The sequence below is a fragment of the Oncorhynchus nerka genome, linkage group LG3 (assembly GCF_034236695.1).
Source record: "Oncorhynchus nerka isolate Pitt River linkage group LG3, Oner_Uvic_2.0, whole genome shotgun sequence".
Taxonomy (NCBI): domain Eukaryota; kingdom Metazoa; phylum Chordata; class Actinopteri; order Salmoniformes; family Salmonidae; genus Oncorhynchus; species Oncorhynchus nerka.
This window is the reverse complement of record NC_088398.1, coordinates 51,839,937-51,860,357: the sequence shown is the minus strand read 5'-3', so window position 1 is coordinate 51,860,357 and position 20,421 is coordinate 51,839,937. Positions and strand designations below refer to the sequence as shown.

Here is a 20,421-nt window from a genome sequence, read left to right as displayed (position 1 = left end):
GATAATAGGATTTAGAATTTTGGTCCCCACAAGGATAGTACAACAATGAGCTACGTCTCCTCTCAGTCTCCAGGTCTGTCTGATTGAACGTCAGCTCTCTGTGAAATGTATTGACTGTGGCCAGTCTACACTACTGGTCAAAAGCTTTAGAACACATACTCATTCAAGAGTTTTTTTAAATTTTTACTATTTTGTACATTGTTCAATAATAGTGAAGACATCAAAACAATGAAATAACACATTTCGAGATATGTAGTAACCAAAAAAATAATTAAACAATTCAAAACATATTTTATATTTGAATTTCTTCAAATAGCCACCCTTTGCCTTGATGACAGCTTTGCACACTCGTAGCATTCTCTCAACCGGATTCATGAGGTAGTCACCTGGAATGCATTTCATTTAATGGGTGTGCCTTCTTAAAAGTTAATTTGTGGAATTGATTTCCTTCTTTGAGCGATTGAGCCAATCAGTTGTGTTGTGACAAGGTAGTAGGGGCATACAGAAGACAGCCCTATTTGGTAAAATACCAAGTCCATATTATGAGAAGAGCAGCTCAAATAAGCAAAGAGAAACGACAGTCCATCCATACTTTAAGACTTGAAGGTCAGTCAATATGAATACCTCAAGAACTTTGAAAGTTTCTTCAAGTGTAGCCGCAAAAAAACATCAAGCGTTATGATGAAACTGGCTCTCATGAGGACCACCACAGGAAAGGAAGAACCAGAGTTACCTCTGCTGCAGAGGATACTTTCATTAGAGTTACCAGTCTCAGAAATTGCAGCCCAAATAAATGCTTCACAGAGTTCAACTAACATACACATCTCAACATCAACTGTTCAGAGGAGACCGTGTGAATCAGGCCTTCATGGTCGAATTTCTGCAAAGAAACCACTACTAAAGGACACCAATAATAAGAATAGACCTGCTTGGTCCAAAGAAACACGAGCAGTGGACATTAGACCGGTGGAAAAATGTCCTTTGGTCAGGAGTCCAAATTGGAGATTTTTGGTTCCAACTGCCGTGTCCTTGTGAGACACGTGTGGATGAATGGAGGATCTCCACATGTGTATTTCCCACCGTGAAGCATGGAGGAGGAAGTGTTATGGCATGGGGCTGCTTTGCTGGTGACACCATCTGTGATTTATTTAGAATTCAAGGCATACTTAACCAGCATGGCTACCACATCATTCTGCAGCGATACGCCATCCCATCTGGTTTGAGCTTAGTGGGACTATCATTTGTTTTTCAACAGGACAATGAGCCAACACACCTCCAGGCTGGGTAAGGGCTATTTGACCAAGAAGGAGAGTGATGGAGAGCTGCATCAGATGACCTGGCCTCCACAATCACCTGACCACAACCCATTTGAGATGGTTTGGGGTGAGTTGGACTGCAGAGTGAAGGAAATGCAGCCAACAAGTGATCAGCATATGTGGGAACTCCTTCAAGACTGTTGGAAAAGCTTTCCAGGTGAAGCTGGTTGAGAGAATGCCAAGAGTGTGCAAAGCTGTCATCAAGGCAAGGGTGGCTATTTGAAGAATCTTCAATATAAAATATATTATGATTTGTTTAACACTTATTTGGTTACTACATGTGTGTTATTTCATAGTGTTGATGTCTTCACTATTATTGTACAATGTAGAAAATAGTAAAAATAAAGAAAAACCCTTGAATGAGTGCTCTAAAACTTTTGTCCGGTAGTGTACTGAGACAGGATCCTTTGTCAGTCTGTCACACAGTCAACTCTGTTTGTCTGTGTGGGTGTGTTTGTCTGTGTGGGTGTGTTTGTCTGTGTTGTACATTAATTTGTTGTTTCTTTACATGGCCTTGAATGACTTTTCCAACTGACAATAATTCATAATTCTGAGAGTAGTTACCCTAATCAACATTTCAATATGTCATTTCAGTAATACTAATAGACCCCTTCTTCAACACAAGTCATAATCTGCAACAAGATATCACAGTCTCATGTCATTTCTTGACGTCCTTGGACAAACATCTATTTTTGCCTAGTAACTCACTTAATTTCACCCTGATTGGTTAAGTTAAGGGTTAGGGTTTGGGATAGGGTTAAAACAGAAAAACACCTCCAGGTTAAGTTTAGCCATTAATTAAGACTGGCCTTGCTAACTCATTGTGGATGGATGGCTCAGTGGTCTAAGCAGTGAGCTCCAACTCCATAGACTGCTGGTTTAATTCCAGCTCCTGGCACTTATTTTGATTTATTTTTTTTTGCCCCTAGTGGACGGTTTTAACAGCTTCTCCTGAGATCCTGGGGACCTGCAAAAATGCCACATTTCTACTTGAATCTGGAGTGATCTCTCTGGTCATAATATAGCCTAGTTCCCATTAATACAGATCAGCCTGTAGATATAAGATATGAGATATTTACTTATATGATGCACCAGCTGCTTGATACTGTAAAGGTTAACTAGATTTAAACTGGTATAGATTGGGGTTAGGGGGTTTCCAAACCTAGTGCTCCCCTGTATTTCAACCTGGACTCAGGGGTACACGTAAAATAGTAAATGTAAACCGGGACATACCAATTGTGATATGTTACGTTTCGTATGGTATGCATGAATTTGTGGATGTCCATCATCCATTTTGTATGATATGTATGATACGTTTACAGTTTGAACAATATGTTACGAATTTGCAAATAGTGTGACATTCCAATTTGTTGTGACTAACATTAGCTAGGTGGTTAACACTAACGTTAGCTAGGTGGCTATCGTTAGCTAGGCTAGGGGTTAGGGGTAAGTTTAGGGTTAGGGGAAGGATTAGCTAACATGCTAAGTAGTTGCCAAAGTAGCTTTTGTGTTTTACGCCTACCCATCCACCCCGACCAACCACCTTTCTTTAGTCTAATACCAAACATAACATATCATACTAATCTGGGTGTCCCGGATATATGTTTACTATGCTACGTCTAGTCTATGAGACCAGGCTGTGTAATTCACTGCAAATGCATGTGTATTGTGTGATTGTTTAGAAAACAAAAGCAGGTCTGTTAGAATGTGTATGTCATCAGGTATATGCACTTATGTGTGTGTGCGTGTGTACATGTGTGCCTGCGTGCGTGAGTCTGTGTGCCCTATGTCTCCTTACCTAGTATAGCCAGCACAGTGTTGTCCTTCAGCACCTCCATGGACCCGGAGCAGACAAAGTAGATGGCCTGCAGGGCGTCTCCCTGGCGGATGAGGAACTCTCCCGGGGCGCAAAACGACGTCTTGATGATGAGGGACAGGGAGCGCAGACACCCCCTACTGGCCGACTCAAACAGCGGCAGCTGCAGCAGCTCCTTATTCAGGTGCATGGCGATGTCCGCCCTCAACTCGTCTGGGAAGTCCTTCAACAACTAGAGAGAATGGGGGATGAGAACGAGAGAATAAAAGATGAGAGATAGAGTTTGGACAGAGAGGATTGACAGGTGAGAGAGAAAGTTGAAGATGTAGAATAGGGGGAAGAAAGAGAGGCAAAAGAAGTTATTGAATTGAGAGAAGAATCGATACAGAATTACATGTTTAACCAACAGGAGCATAGAGAGAGAGAGAGAGAGAGAGAGAGAGAGAGAGAGAGAGAGAGAGAGAGAGAGAGAGGACTGCTTAGTCCACTTTTGTTATAACCCACCTCACTGACGTCGATGCCATTGTTAACAGACCAGGTTGTCTGGAAGCACTCCAGCATACGTTGCTCCAGGGCTTTGGGCAGGCGGTGGACCCTGATGAAGTCCTTCAGGTCCTTGGTACGGGTGTGGTAGAGGGAGCGCCGAGAGTACATCCTCTGAATGATGGCAGTCACGTTACCAAACACCACCGCATGCATCAGGGCTGGTGGCAAAGGGACAGGGAGAGGTTAGTGTGTGTGTGTTGCTGTGTGTGGAGGGGGGAAGTGGGGGTGGGGGTGTGTAAGTGTGCGTGAGTGTGTCTTCAACGTAAGAATCAGTCATAGATAATACTTAATGATACAAACAGAAAATAGTTTCACATACAAGATACATATACCAGATGCACAACAATCATCTACACCAAGCCCAGGAAGATCAGACAGTAATCTGTTACAGCCATACTGTATCTACAGAAGGTACATTGCTCATGTAACAGTGTTGCTTCCGTCCCTCTCCTCGTCCTAACCTGGGCTTCAACCAGGGACCCTCTGAACACATCAACAACTGCCTCCCACGAAGCACCATTACCTATCGCTCCACAAAAGCCACAACCCTTGCAGAGCAAGGGGAACCAACTACTTCAAGGTCTCAGAGCGAGTGACGCCACGGATCGAAATGCCACTAGCGCGCACCGCTATCTAGTTAGCCACACCGGTTACACTCACAGCGTTTAAATAGCATACCCCTGCCAAAATAGAGGTCTAATCGCACTGCCTCTCTCTCTCTCCCTCTGATTTTCTTTCTTATCTCTTTCTTTCCTGCTTATCCTTCTCTCTGTGTGTCTGATTACGGCTCTGCTCTTTCTACCACCCCCTCTTCCATCGCTCTCTCTCTCCACACACACACACACACACACACACTTTTGTTTTACTATCCTTGTGGGGACCAAAACATTTATTCCCTTTCAAAATCATATTTTCCCAAAACCCTAAACCTAACTCTAACGCTAAACCTAAACCCAACCTTAAATCTAACCGTAACCCTAATTGTAACCCTAACCCTAAGCCTAACCCCTAAGCCTAAAATAGCCTTTTTACTTGTAGGGTCTGGGGAAATGTTCCTTGTTTTACTATCCTTGTGAGGACTTCTGGTCCCCACAAGGATAGTTAAACCAAACCACACACACTGCACTGATGGCACAGAACAATTTGACTCTGCGTGATTGTGTGGGTGGTTGCTTTTGGAGGTTTGCAAGGATGGGTATGTGTGTCTCCAGTGACTGAGGTTGAGAGTGTGTGTAAGTCTGATAGAAGGGGCCACTAACAAGGGTGCTGTGACTGTGTGTACATGGATGGTTAAATATCAGAGCCAACTGAAGCAGACACATTGAAGGGGCCCATTCTAAGAACTCTCTCCTGACCGATTAGACAATCAGTGAGTTCCTCTGTCCTATGATCCTAGATGGTCATATCATTCTTATTGTGTAACAGTCTGGTTCTGGGTAGACAGGTTGTTGTTTCTCCCTGTGAGGATGAAGCTCTCTAATATTCTCCGTCTGTCTGGCACATCGCCACGGTTACCTGTAGGGCTATAGCCAGCTCATCTGTCTTTAAAACCGTGTTTAAACTTCAACTCTCCAGGCAAAGCAGGTTAAATGTGCCTATTTTGACATGTTCCAATGAGACAATTTTGGGCAGGATGTATGAGTGGTTTGTGCTGTGTTTGTGTGCGCACACATTAAATGAGTATGGATGTGTTACTTTCAGTGTTGAGCAGTGTCTTTTTTAAGTGTATGACTCTGTGTCTGTGTTGACACTAGAGAGTGTGTTAATGTGTGGATGGCATTTCAGCTGTCAGCTGGCTGGGACAGTAATGGCACAGTGCTATGCTCTGGTGACAAGCCTGTGTGTCTGTCTGTCTGTCTGTCTGTCTGTCTGTGTAGCCTCCACACTTAATTACAGCACTTTAATTGCACTGAGGCCTAAGAATATGCCCTCCTCCTCTTTCTCTTTACTGCCCCCCTCTTATTGAAGAAGCACCAGACTGGACATCTGGAATGGTGTCAATTTGTTACACCACCCTGCCTGCGTGTTGAATGGCACCATATTTCCTATATTGTGCACCTTTGACCAGAGCCCATAGGGATGGCTGAAAGTAGTGGACTATGTGGAATAGGGTGCCATTTGGGATACATTCATAGACATTCACCACTCTCAAGTTACATCATTGACAGTTGTTCCATTTGCAAGAAGCCCTGGGGAAAGCAGGTTGCTGCGAACACGTTGCTGCTTTTTCATCTAAGCTAATAATATGCAGACACTTTCCATTTGAACCATTTATTATGAACTAGTCTACCAGGCATGAACTCAAATGAACCAACCAACTCCAAAATGCGACAAGGAGTGGGCTTGATCACTGTGATGTGGCCTCATGGGAGATGTAGTCTAAGGATCAGTGGGGAACTGTAAGGGCATTCAGCACAAAAGGATTCATAATGATTTATAAAATGATTTATATTTTTTATTTAAATTTCGTTGTAATTTCTATTTAATCTTTTCTTCAATTTAAACGATATTCTATTTAATTTCTTCAGTTTGTGTTGGAAAGGGAATGGTTAACACTGAACATAAACAAAATCCAATTAGGATTGTTCTTTGGTGGTCTCTGGGGAGAAAAATCTAGCTAGCCATTGGCTAGGCCCTCAGAAGCTAGGCGGAATGCATCTGCATTCAACTGTATTAGGGCAGAATTTTGGAGTGACAGAGAAAACAACCAATCACATTTTGCAATGGGTGGGACAGTTTTTTTCTACTTCCGCCTTCACGAAGGCCTAGACAAGTCACTGCTGAGTGCGAGCGGTATCCTAGTTTGAGTTTTTTTTAGGGGGTAGATTAGCTGTAATATTGCAGATAGAGTTGAAGTCGGAAGTTTACATACACTTAGGTTGCAGTCATTAAAACTCGTTTTTCAACCACTCCACACATTTCTCATTAACAAACTACAGTTTTGGCAAGTCGGTTAGGACATCTACTTTGTGCATGACACAAGTAATTTTTCCAACAATTGTTTACAGACATATTATTTCACTTATAATTCACTGTATCACAATTCCAGTGGGTCAGAAGTTAACATACACTAAGTTGACTGTGCCTTTAAACAGCTTGGAAAATTCCAGAAAATGATGTCATGGCTTTAGAAGCTAGGCTAATTGATATTCTAATTGACATCACTTGAGTCAATTGGAGGTGTACCTGTGAATGTATTTCAAGGCCTACCTTCAAACTCAGTGCCTCTTTGCTTGACATCAAAATCAAATGAAATCAGCCAAGACCTCAGAAAAACAATTGTAGACCTCCACAAGTCTGGATCATCCTTGGGAGCAATTTCCAAATGCCTGAAGGTATCACATTCATCTGTACAAACAATAGTATGCAAGTATAAACACCATGGGACCACACAACCGTCATACCGCTCCTAGAGATGAACGTACTTTGGTGCGAAAAGTGCAAATCAATCCCAGAACAACAGCAAAGGCACTTGTGAAGATGCTGGAGGAATCAGGTACAAAATGATCTATATCCACAGTAAAACAAGTCCTATATCAAACATAACCCGAAAGACCACTCAGCAAGGAAGAAACCACTGCTCCAAAACCGCTATAAAAAAGCCAGACTAAGGTTTGCAACTGCACATGGGGACAAAGATCGTACTTTTATGGAGAAATGTCCTCTGGTCTGATGAAACAAAAATAGAACTGTTTTGCCAGTGACCATCACTATGTTTGGAGGACAAAGGGGGAGGCTTGCAGGCTGAAGAACACTATCCCAACCGTGAAGCACAGGGTGGCAGCATCATGTTGTGGCGGTGCTTGGCTGCAGGAGGGACTGGTGCACTTCACAAAATAGATGGCAAATGGGTCTTCCAAATACTAATTGAATGTATGTAAACTTCTGACCCACTGGGAATGTGATGAAAGAAATAAAAGCTGACCTAAATCATTCTCTCAACTATTATTCTGACATTTCACATTCTTAAAATAAAGTGGTGATCCTAACTGACCTAAAACAGGGAATTTTAAATGTCAGGAATTGTGAAAAACTGAGTTTAAATGTATTTGGCTAAGATGTATGCAAACTTCCGACTTCAAACTAAACACTCTAATGTACTTGTCCTCTTGCTCAGTTGTGCACCGGGGCCTCCCACTCCTCTTTCTATTCTGGTTAGAGCCAGTTTGAGGCGGTTCTGTGAAGGGAGTAGTACACAGTGTTGTACGAGATCTTCAGTTACTTGGCAATTTCTCGCATGGAATAGCATTCATTTCTCAGAACAAGAATAGACTGACGAGTTTCAGAAGAAAGTTCTTTGTTTCTGGACATTTTGAGCCTGTAATCGAACCCACAAATGCACATGCTCGAGATATTCAACTAGTCTAAAGAAGGCCAGATTTATTGCTTCTTTAATCAGAACAACAGTTTTCAGCTATTCTAACATAATTGCTAATGATCAATTAGCTAATCCAAGTTTATCATTTTAAAAGGCTAACACCGTGCCATTGGAACACAGGAGTGATAGTTGCTGATAATGGGCCTCTGTACGCCTATGTAGATATTCCATAAAAAATCTGCCGTTTCCAGCTAACAATAGTAATTTACAACATTAACAATGTCTACACTGTATTTCTGATCAACTTGATGTTATTTTATTGGACAAAAATGTGCTTTTCTTTCAAAAACAAGGACATTTCTAAGTGACCCCAAACTTTTTAATGGTAGTGTACAGTATATTATATGTCCACACTATGAAGTTGGATTAGTACTGTGAAATTGGGAAAATAATGTCAATTTCGTTTTAGTGAAATAATTGTTTGAAAAGACGGGATGGAGTTTTGGCCTGCCTGGCTGTTTTGGTGGGATGGAGTTTTGGCCTGCCTGGCTGTTTTGGTGGGATGGAGTTTTGGCCTGCCTGGCTGTTTTGGTGGGATGGAGTTTTGGCCTGCCTGGCTGTTTTGGTGGGATGGAGTTTTGGCCTGCCTGGCGTCCTCATAAGTTAATAGACCAATAACAAAGAAAAACAGTTCCAAACCAGCTAGTTTCTCTTCCCCACTCAGACCACTCCCAGACAAAAATTCTTGCTTGAGAAATTGCTCTTTACCAAGATGCGATTTTTGTTTGTTTTTGACCATTTTAATGAAAACATTTTTACCCAGATGTTAAAGGCTGCATTGGGCCTTTCATGTCGCCCTTCAAGGTGAACTTTAAAAGTGAAGTTTAAGATGATCATCATTTGGTGAGTGGCAGTGACACCCGCTTGCTGTTAGTTTCTCTTTGTAAATATTGCGTGTGAAACATTGTTGCATTTAACCTTTACATCACCGGTTACTTTGTGTGCTGAACAAGATAAAATATGTTTGCAATGGGAAATAATAGCGGTACATTTCGATTTGGAAATGCTTAATGGTTGTATTTTTGTTATTATCGCAGGGGCCTACTGAATTCTTGTGAACGGGCTGTTTTTACAGTAGGCTATGCTGTGTGTGACTGCTCTCTTTCTATTGGCCGTGTCTATGTGATTTACTAAAAGGGTTTCTCTCCTGCACAGAGCGTGTAGATTACGGTCGCTTTCCATTCAGCACCACAAGCTTTTTACCTTTGATGTGTCAATGTTGTTATTGCTAGGCTATTGGTGATAGTGATAGTGTTAGGCTACTGTAGGATGTTTAAACTGTTGTTGTTGTTGCTCGTGGCATTATTCCATGCAGGGCGTGTGCGTGACAGACCAATGCGTGGCTCAGGCCTGTAATGATTCATTCATGATGTCATCAAAAATCATTGCTACTCAAATCACATTTTAATTGTCACATGCTTCGTAAACAACAGATGGAGACTGACAGTGAAATGCTTATTTACGGGCCCTTCCCAACAATGCAAATAAAGAATTGTAAAAAATTATGATAATAGAAAAAAAATGGTAACACAAGGACAAAATACACGGGGTAACAGTACCGAGTTGAGGTGCAAGGGTACAAGGAAATGGAGGTACATATGTACAGTGCATTCGGAAAGTATTCAGAACCCTTGACTTTTTATGCACTTTGTTTAAGTTCAGTCTTATTCTAAAATATATGAAATTGTTTTTGTTTACCTCATCAATCTACACATAATACCCCATATTGACAAAGCAAAATCTGTTTTTAGAATTTTTGCAAATATATTAAAAACGGAAATTTCACATTTACGTAAGTATTCAGACCCTTTACTCAGTACTATGTTGAAGCAACTTTGGCAGCGATTACAGCCGCAAGTCTTCTTGAGTACGACACTACAAGCTTGGCACACCTGTACTTGGGGAGTTTCTCCCATTCTTCTCTGCAGATCCTCTCAAGATCTGTCTGGTTAGATGGGGAGAGTTGCTGCACATGTATTTTCAGGTATCTCCAGAGATGATCAAATGGGTTAAAGTCCGGGCTCTGGCTGGGCCACTCACGGACATTATTGTGAAGCCACTCATGCGTTGTCTTGGCTGTGTGCTAAGGGTCGTTGTCCTGTTGGAAGGTGAACCTTTGCCCCAGTATGAGGTCCTGAGCGCTCTGGAGCAGGTTTCTTCCATTTAAGAATGATGGAGGCCACTGTGTTCTTGGGGACCTTCAATGCTGCAGAATTTTTTTGGTACCCTTCCCCAGACCTGTGCCTCGACACAATGCCTACTGACAATTCATTCGACCTCATGGCTTGGTTTTTGCTCTGACATGCACGGTCAACCGTGGGACCTTATATAGACAGATGTGTGCATTTCCAAATCATGTCCAATGAATTCAATATACCACAGGTAGAATCCAATCAAGTTGTTGAAGCATCTCAAGGATGATCAATAGAAACAGGACGCACCTGAGCTCAATTGTGAGTCTCATAGCAAAGGGTCTGAATACTAATGTAAATAAGGTATTTCTGTTTTTATTTTTAATACATGCGCAAAAATGTCTGCAAAAACTGTTTTCACTTTTCATTATGGTGTATTGTGTGTAGATTGATGAGGAAAAGAATATTTGGAATAAACAAAACAAAATGTGGAAAACGTCAAGGGGTCTGAATACTTTCCAAATGCACTATCTACAGTTGAAGTCGGACGTTTAAATGCACCTTAGCCAAATACATTTAAACTCAGTTTTCACAATTCCTGACATTTAGTCCTAGTAGAAATTCCCTGTCTTAGGTCAGTTAGGATCACCACTTTATTTTAAGAATGTGACATGTTAGAATAATAGTAGAGAGAATTATTTTTTCAGTTTTTATTTCATTCATCACATTCCCAGTGGGTCAGAAGTTTACATACACTGAATTATTATTTGTTAGCATTGCCTTTAAATGGTTTAACTTGGGTAAAATGTTTTGGGTAGCCTTCCACAAGCTTCCCACAATTTGTTAGGTGAATTTTGGCCCATTCCTCCTGACAGAGCTGATGTCACTGAGTCAGGTTTGTAGGCCTCCTTGCTCGCACACGCTTTTTCAGTTCTGTCCACAAATGTTCTATAAGATTGAGCCCAGAGCTTTGTGGTGGCCACTCCAATACATTGACTTTGTTGTCCTTAAACCATTTTGACACAACTTTGGAAGCATGCTTGGGGTCATTGTCCATTTGGAAGACCCATTTGCGACCAAGCTTCAATATATCTACATAATTTTCCTCCCTCATGATGCCATCTATTTTGTGAAGTGCACCAGTCCCTCAAGCAGCAAAGTACCCCCACAACATGATGCTGCCACCCCCGTGCTTCACGGTTGGGATGGTGTTCTTCAGCATGCAAACCTCCCCCTTTTTCCTCCAAACATAACGATGGTCATTGTGGCCAAACAGTTCTATTTTTGTTTCATCAGACCAGAGGACATTTCTCCAAAAAGTACCATCTTTGTCCCCATGTGCAGTTGCAAACCGTAGTCTGGCTTTTTTTATGGCGGTTTTGGAGCAGTGGCTTCTTCCTTGCTGAGCGGCATTTCAGGTTATATCATGTGGCAGACCAGGGGTTTGGTCAAGACGTTTACATAGATCAGACACGGACAGAGTATGATTAGCTCAGTTTCAAGGGTGTTTATTAAATAATAAATCAAAAAGAAAAGAACAGGTCTCCCCCATGAGACCCTCTCCGGGATACCTTCTCCTGGGCTCCGGGTCTTCCTGTATCCTGTCGGGCAAACAAACTCAACTCCCTCGGCTTAGCTCGGGTAACCGTATCCAACCACATGGAAGTCACCTCACTTCCCCTCGTCCTCTCCCCATGTGCTGCCCTTCTGGAAGCTTTATGGGCCTCGCACAGCTGGTGAGCAAGCCGCCCTTGATTACTCACCAGCTCCCAATCAGCCCCAATTTGTCCTGTCCGGAGAGCCCGTCCAGCAGATGTGGCCACCGCCTCGTGATGTAGACTAGTCTCCGCCTGGTGGCTGACCTGCTGTACGCCACAGTCGATATAGGACTCGTTTTTCTGTGGATATAGATACTTTTATACCTGTTTCCTCCAGCATCTGCACAAGGTCCTTTGCTGTTGTTCTGAGATTGATTTGCACTTTTCTCACCAAAGTACATTCATCTCTAGAAGACAGAACGCGTCTCCTTTCTGAGGGGTATTACGGCTGAGTGGTCCCATGGTGTTTATACTTGCGTACTATTGTTTGTACAGATGAACGTGGTACCTTCAGGCGTTTGGAAATTGCTTCCAAGGATGAACCAGACTTGTGGAGGTCTACAATTTTTTTATGTAAACTTCTGACCCACTGGAATTGTGATACAGTGAATTATACGTGAAATAATCTGTCTGTAAACAATTGTTGGAAAAATAACTTGTATCATGCACAAAGTAGATGTCCTAACTGACTTGCCAAAACTATAGTTTGTTAACAAGAAATTTGTGGAGTGGTTGAAAAACGAGTTTTAATGTCTGTAAAATTCCGACTTCAACTGTAGGTAGGGGTAAAGTAACTTAGCAACAGGATAGATAATAGACAGGATAGATAATAGACAGTAGCAGCAGTATATGCATTAGAGCTAGATATAATGTTGTGTGTTTTAACTGATGATGTTTCTGTTATTTGTCTTGATTTTTTAGTTGAAGTTTGACGTAATACGACTTTTCCCCCACTGAAGGTCCAATAGACATGATTCGATACTGAGGCTGCATTCTCTGTTTCCTTGATAGAGCACAAGGAGAGAAGCTTGAAGCACTGTAGAGAAACACCTGCCCTACTGCTGGGAGACCTGTGTGTCTGACGCTCGTGGCAAGAGAAGAAGAGATTCAAATTGAACAGAGGAGAAGACCAACACTATCCTTGCTGCTACTGTATATTCATGTCTCAGTGGGGTCCCGGCACCAGTTAATGAGTTAAGTGAATATTTAGGCCACTCCACGCTGAGAGGCTCTCTGGGAGGGCACACACACGCCCTCGGCCCTGGCATATACTGCTCAACTCGAGGGAGGGAGAGGGGGGGGGGGGGGGAGTAAAGAGGGAGGAAGGGATGGAGGCAGTGAGAAAGGGATTAGGGGGGGGGGATATGGAGGGAGTAGGGAGAAAGGGATAGAGGGATGTCTGTGTTATACCACTCACTTATGTCATAATTACTCAATAACAGTTTGCCATTGTCATTATTGAAGAGCCACTTCTGTCGATATCGTTAGAATCTCTGGTACACTACATGATCAAAAGTATGTGGACCTGCTCAATGAACATCTCATTCCAAAACAATGGCATTACTATGTAGTTGGTCCCCCCTTTGATGATATAACAGCCTCCACTCTTCTGGGAAGGCTTTTCACTAGATGTTGGAACATTGCTGCGGGGTCTTGCTTCCATTCAGCCACAAGAGCATTAGTGAGGTCGGGCACTGATGTTGGGCGATTAGGCCTGGCTCGCAGTCGGCGTTCCAATTCATCCAAAAGGTGTACGATGGAGTTGAGGATAGGGCTCTGTGCAGGCCAGTCAAGTTCTTCCACACCAATCTTGACAAACCATTTCTGTATGAATCTCGTTTTGTGCACAGGGGCATTGTTATCCTGAAAAAGGAAAGGGCCTCCCCCAAACTGTTGCCACAAAGTTGGAAGCACAGAATTATCTAGAATGTCATTGTATGCTGTAGCGTCAAGATTTCCCTTCACTGGAACAAAGAGCCTAACCCCAACCATGAAAAACAGCCCCAGACCATTATTTCTCCTCCACCAAACTTTACAGTTGGCACTATTCATTCGGGCAGGTAGCGTTCTCCTGGCATCCGCCAAACCCAGATTCTTCCGTTGACTGCCAGATGGTGAAGCGTGATTCATCGCTCTACAGTCCAATGGCGGCGAGCTTTAAAACCCTCCAGCCGATGCTTGGCATTGCGCATGGTGATCTTAGGCTTTTGTGCTCGGCCATGGAAATCCATTTCATGAAGCTCCCTATGAACAGTTATTGTGCAGACGTTGCTTCCAGAGGCAGTTCGGAACTTGGTAGTGAGTGTTGCAACCGGGGACAGACGATCATTACGCGCTACGCACTCCGCAGTCCAATTCTGTGAGCTTGTCTACCACTTCGCGGCTGAGCCGTTGTTGCTCCTAGACATTTCCACTTCACAATAACAGCACTTACAGTTGACCAGGGCAGCTCTAGCAGGGCAGATATTTGACGAACTGACTTGTTGGAAAGGTGGCATCCCATGACGGTGCCACGTTGAAAGTCACTGAGCTCTTCAGTAAGGCCTTTCTACTACAAATGTTTGAATATGGAGATTGCATGGAGGTGTGCTCGATTTTATACACGTGGTCAGCAACGGGTGTGGCTGAAATAGCCAAATCCACTAATTTGAAGGGGTGTCCACATACTTTTGTATATCTAGTGTATATTTATAAACAGTATACACCAGAGAGCGATAGCAGAGGAGGAAAACATCATTAGAAGGTGGTTTCCTATCCCCTGACACCACTGAGACCTGACGTTCTCACCAACCAATAACGTCCCTGTTGTATCTCCAGGGACTCACCTCCTATGAGCATGGTGCAGATGGAGAAGATCTTCTCAGAGTCGGTGTTGGCTGAGACATTTCCGAAGCCCACGCTGGTCAGACTGCTCAGAGCGAAGTACAGAGACGTCACGTAGGAGCTCCTCACTGATGGACCCCCACCCAGAATCCCTCCACCCTGTCCCCCACCGACCCCCACCCCACCAGCCAAGGCCCCCGCCCCAGTCCCTGTGACGTTCCACTGGCTGGAGTTCCACGAGTCCTGCCCTGCTAGCTCCAACCCGGACACGTTCCATTGGCTACTGTTGGCCGGGAAGGCGTTGACAATGGCGGGGTGCAGCAAACCAGGAGCCAAAGTAGTAAGGGGAGACAGGAAGTAAGGGGTGCCCAGACGCTTTCCCAACTCGTGGAGCCAACCTGAGAGAGGGGGAGGGGGAAGGAAGAGGGAGAGGGAGACAAAGAGAGGGAGAAGGAGAGGGAGGGAGGGAGAGAGAGAGATAGAGGGGGAGAGAGAGAAGGAGGGGGAGAAATACAAAAGGAAAGTTACATACAGATACCTAGCTGAATAACACATTGTGGACAGCCTGTCAGCGATCCACATAAACACACTCATGGGGGAAGAAACTGTAGCTTTAACCTTGTAGTTGAACTGGGCTGCCCAATGCACACACACACACACGCACGTACGCACGCAGACGCACGTACGCACACACACGCACACGCACGCACGCACACACACACACACACACTGAAGCTGACCCAGTGTATAAACAAGGCGCACTAATGAATGTCTCTGGGTAGTCTCAGTGAACTGAATAAACCAATATCATTAGGAATGTTACACCTCAGTTGTTGCCTAATTAGCTTGTCATTATGCAAGCTAGCATTTCTAGGACATGTTGAGTATAATCTTTCTGATTTATGTGCCAGCGTGTGTGTAGTGTGTGTACGTGTTGGTTAGGTGTGTGAGTGTGTGTCAGTATGCAGCAGTATGTGTGTGAATACATTTGTTTATCAATGTGTTTGTGCACCCGCAGTGTGCACTGGGGTGGGTCTTTTGAATAGGGTTGCTTATATGGCTGTGCGAACATAACAAATTATGTAAGAACTTGGCAGAACTGTCTCAGTCAGCTTTTCTGTCCATGCACAGCCATATACATATACTTTGCTGTCCGTGGTCCTGAACTAACTCTCTGGCAACTCCTCTTATCTTACCTTGTCCAAGGTTCTGAACATACCCTCTCTCTCAACTGCCTCCTGCAGTCTCCCTGCCTTTGTGCATTTAACATACAGTATCTGTCCTCCTTTGCTCTGAAATAATGCTGTCCATGGTGCTGAACTCCAGGCCAGACCTCTATATAAGGCTGCTAGCAGGCTTACTCTCCTCTCTCTAAGAAACTGTATCAGAGCCAAAGCTTGATTGATTTGTGATCTGTCTGCAGGTGTATCCCAGGAGGTTACATACTGTTATTCTAGCTCTGTCTGTCAGCCTGTCAGTCACCAAGCCCACGTCTTTGATAGACGTAGCAGGAGAAGCACAGACGGTTCTACTGAAGTTGTGAATCTTTGACGTGACACTCAAAAGATAACAACCTCTCTGAGAGTTCAGTCTTCACAGCATCCAAAACAACAGGTAGGGAGAGAATGAGGGGGATGAGAAAGAGTGAAAGGACAGATGGAGAATTCTAGATGAGGTGCTGACAGAGACAAAGTTAGAAACCACACACACGAGTGCATACACAACACCCTGAGTCCCATATATTCCATTTGAATAAACTGCCTGAACGCTATCTAGTGTCCCCGAGAACTAAATAAAATGTGCCTTTCAAGATTCTAACATCAGCCTTTAGTCAAGTTCTCACCAGAGACGTTCTCTCCCTCTCTCTCTCTCTCTCCCTCTCTCTCTTCCTCTCTTTCCCTCTCTCTCCCTCCCCTCTCCCTCCCTCCCTCCCTCCCTCCCTCCCTCCCTCCCTATATATTGCACTACTTTTGACCAGAGACATATGGGTCCTGGTCAAAAGTGTGCACTATATAGGGAATAGGGTGACATTTGGGACAAAGTCATATCCTAGTCAAGGACTTATTTGATGCAGCATTCATCTGCTTAGTAATTGCTCTTTTTGTCCTCTTAGACATTGTGAGGATCCAAGGACTCTCATACACCCACACGGATTTCAAACACATATTCAACACAACAATGTTTACTTTCCAGCAATGGCTATTCCTTTTTCCATTATACAACTCTAGAATACTATAATTGATGTGGCAGCCTCGCTCTAGCCCGTTCTTCTACCGCCCCCTCCTTCTCCCCGTCTCTCTTCTGCTCTCTATTGCCTGTGTATTGCCTAGCTCAGTGGACACTCCACCACAGGGCTCTGCAGTAGTCTGCTGGATAGCTGGCCATTTGTAAGGAAGGGTAGGGTGCAGGGAGCTGAAAATCATTTGTCAGGCAGTATTGCGGCTGTGGATGCAGAAAGGAGAAGGGTGCAGAGATATATTGTGGCTATGCTAGCATGGAGGAGCTGGGTGCCTGTGCCTGTAGGGAGAAGGGTACGGTAAGGAGGGATGGAGGGAGCAGCAAGGAGCAGGGGACTGAGTATTAGACAGTATTGTGCATCGTGGCTGTGGTTGCATCGAGGAGAAGGGTGTACGCAGGGAGCAGAGAACTGAGCATCAGCCCTGACTAAGAGCTGCTCCCATGGACTTGAATTATTGATATGTATGCAGACAAAAGGTTCTGCAGCCGTTCACAGTACAACCCTACAGTACCTGCAGACACACACAAACACAAATGCACGCCTGTGGTCTATCTGTTGATATGTCTTTGTTGCTGTTGTTGTTGTGAGCTGCTGCTGCTGTTGATGTGTTTGTCATGTTACTAGAGCCGGTCTATAAATACTGCTGATCTATAATAATAACAGATGAAAGAAAACAGGCTTATAAGATGTGAGGGTTTCTGTGTGTTTGTATAGGAAATTGAAAAAATGCTATTACATTTGGTGCTTTCATGGAATGGTTTGGCAATGCTGATGGCTATGTAAGGCTCGAAAGACAATTCATGTTTGACAGTCTCCCACCTAAAGAAATATTTTTGTCTCAAATAAATGTATCAATCTCATATCACTGCAGTGTAATATGAAACTGGTCCAACTCGCTTTTATACTGAGCTGGGACAAGCCAAACCTCTGCCTACCCAATCAACTGTAATCATCCTAATGAATTAAAGATCAGTCTGACCTTGCATTAGCATTTGAAGGACACCACGCTTTTCTAAACCAACTAAATCTAACAGCTCAAGAATGGCTATGGCTACCACCAAAATCACCTCCCACAACGTACCAACTTACCCGACAATCAAGCTTTGAATAGTACAGGCTCAATCAACTTACAGAAAATTGCAACCGGTCAGGAATGGCTGTGGGTACCCTCAAAATCAAATCCTAAACTTCAGAATACAAACTGACCCACCATTAAAGCCTTGAATAAGCATGAGCAACCAGGAAATGCCTGTGAAACCAATGACAGTCTCTGAAAAAGTTGGGTTCATGGCACTTGAGTCCTGGGGCTGGGCTAAAGATATGCAGCAGGCCTGGCTGGAACACCCTGGACACTGCCTTAGGAAAGTATTCACACCCATTGACTTTTTCCACATTTTGTTACGTTACAGCCTTACTCTAAAATGGATTAAATGAAGAAAAAAATATCTGCATTCTACACACATTACAGCATAATGACAAAGCGAAAACAGGTTTCTAGAAATGTTTGCAAATGTATTAAAAATACAAAACAGAAATACCTTATTTACATGCGTATTGACCCTTTGCTATGAGACTCAAAATTGAGCTCAGGTGCATCCTGTTTCCATTGATCATCCTTGACATGTTTCTACAACTTGATTGGAATCCATCTGTGGTAAATTCAATTGATTGGACATGATTTGTAATGGGATCCACCTGTCTATATAATGTCCCACAGTTGACAGTGCATGTCAGAGCAAAAACCAAGCCATGAGGTTGAAGGAATTGTCCGTAGAGCGCCGAGGCACAGATCTGGGGAAGTGTACCAAAACATTTCTGCAGCATTGAAGGTCCCCAAGAACACAGTGGCCTCCATCATTCTTAAATGGAAGAAGTTTGAAACCACCAAGACTCTTCCTAGAGCTGGCTACCTGGCCAAACTGAGCAATCGGGGGAGAAGGACGTGAGGGAGGTGACCAAGAACCCAATGGTCACTCGGACAGAGCTCTAGAGTTCCTCTCTGGACATGGGAGAACCTTCCAGAAGGACAACCATCTCTGCAGCACTCCACCAATCAGGCTTTTATGATAGACTGGCCAGACGGAAGCAACTCCTCAGTAAAAGGCACATGTCAGCCTGCTTGGAGTTTTCCCAACAGCACCTAAAGACTCTCAGACAATGAGATTCTCTGGTCTGATGAAACCAAGATTGGCCTGAATGCCAAGTGTCGCGTCTGGAGGAAACCTGGCACCATCCCTACAGTGATGCATGGTGGTGGCAGCATCATGCTGTGGGGATGTTTTCAGCTGCAGGGAGTCAGGATCGAGGCAAAGATGAACGAAGCAAAGTACAGAGAGATCCTTGATGAAAACCTGCTCCAGAGTGCTAAGGACCTCAGACTGGGGCAAAGGTTCACCTTCCAACAGGACACCGACCCTAAGCACACAGCCAAGACAACGCATGAGTGGCTTCAGGACAAGTCCCTGAATGTCCTTGAGTGGCCCAGTCAGAGCCCGGACTTGAACCTCATCTAACATCTCTGGAGAGACCTGAAAATAGCTGTGCAGCAACGCTCCCCATCCAACCTGACAGAGCTTAAGAGGATCCGCAGAGAAGAATGGGAGAAACACCTCAAATACAGATGTGCCAAGCTTGTAACGTCATACCCAAGAAGACTCAAGGCTGTAATCGCTGCCAAAGATACAAAGTACTGAGTAAAGGGTCTGAATACTTATGTAAATGTGATATAAAATACAACAAAAAAAATGTAAAAAAATGTCCAATCCTGTTTTTTGCTTTGCCATTATGGGATAATGTGTGTAGATTGATGAGGAAAAAAAATAATGTAATACATTTTAGAATAAGGCTGTAACGTAACAAAATGTGGAAAAAGTCAAGGGGTCTGAATACTTTCCAAATGCACTTTATATTGGTGCTTTGGTACTGGTCCAGGACATAAAGATACTGTCAGTATCCTTTCTGGGGATCAGTGTCTCAGAGTAAGGGTGCTGCTCTAGGATCAGATCCCCCATCTTATTCATCATGATCTAAAATGAAAAACTGAACCTAGGTCAGCACTCCTATTCTGAGACACTAGAAATATCGACTTCTGAGCCATTTAATATTATGCTGTGGGTCAGACTATGGTCCAGACAGGTCCACAATGACTAATGTTAATGATGCTCTTGATTCCAGGGGCGGCTCCATAAAGTGACTGACCACTAAGGTGTATTGATCAGTCCGTTACCATGTCTCAGGCAGGGGTTGGAACCAAAATCATTTCCCTGGGGCCCCTAAGGCAGTAGAGCTGGCAGAGAGGACATGGTCTGGACCTGGCCAGTCGCCCACTGCCATATCTGCTACAGTTCATAAAGTCAAAACGGATTACAGTTCACTCTCTGACTAAGACATTGTGTTTGTATTTGTGAGTGTGTGTGTATGTGTGTGTGTGTGTGTGTGTGTGTGTCTTTTTCTACCTACCCAGAGGATTTTAAGATGCAGTTTTCTATTTAGTGATGCATGTAGAATATCAAGGAGGTTTCGCCTTATTAAAATCATCTATTGTATTTATCATGAATATTAAAATCATCTATT

At 43.6% G+C, this 20,421-nt stretch overlaps 1 protein-coding gene across 1 annotated transcript in view; it reads right to left on the bottom strand.

The window, feature by feature from the left end:
* LOC115116340 (potassium voltage-gated channel subfamily H member 8-like) overlaps nt 1-20,421 on the bottom strand; it is a 59,961-nt gene that overhangs the window by 19,897 nt on the left and 19,643 nt on the right. Inside the window, exons 7-10 of the mRNA XM_065005673.1 lie at nt 17,355-17,359; nt 14,612-15,007; nt 3,637-3,836; nt 3,115-3,364 (exon numbers count right to left, since the gene is read on the bottom strand). Of these exons, the coding sequence (XP_064861745.1) occupies nt 3,115-3,364; nt 3,637-3,836; nt 14,612-15,007; nt 17,355-17,359 (851 nt within the window). The remainder of the gene's footprint in view (nt 1-3,114; nt 3,365-3,636; nt 3,837-14,611; nt 15,008-17,354; nt 17,360-20,421) is intronic.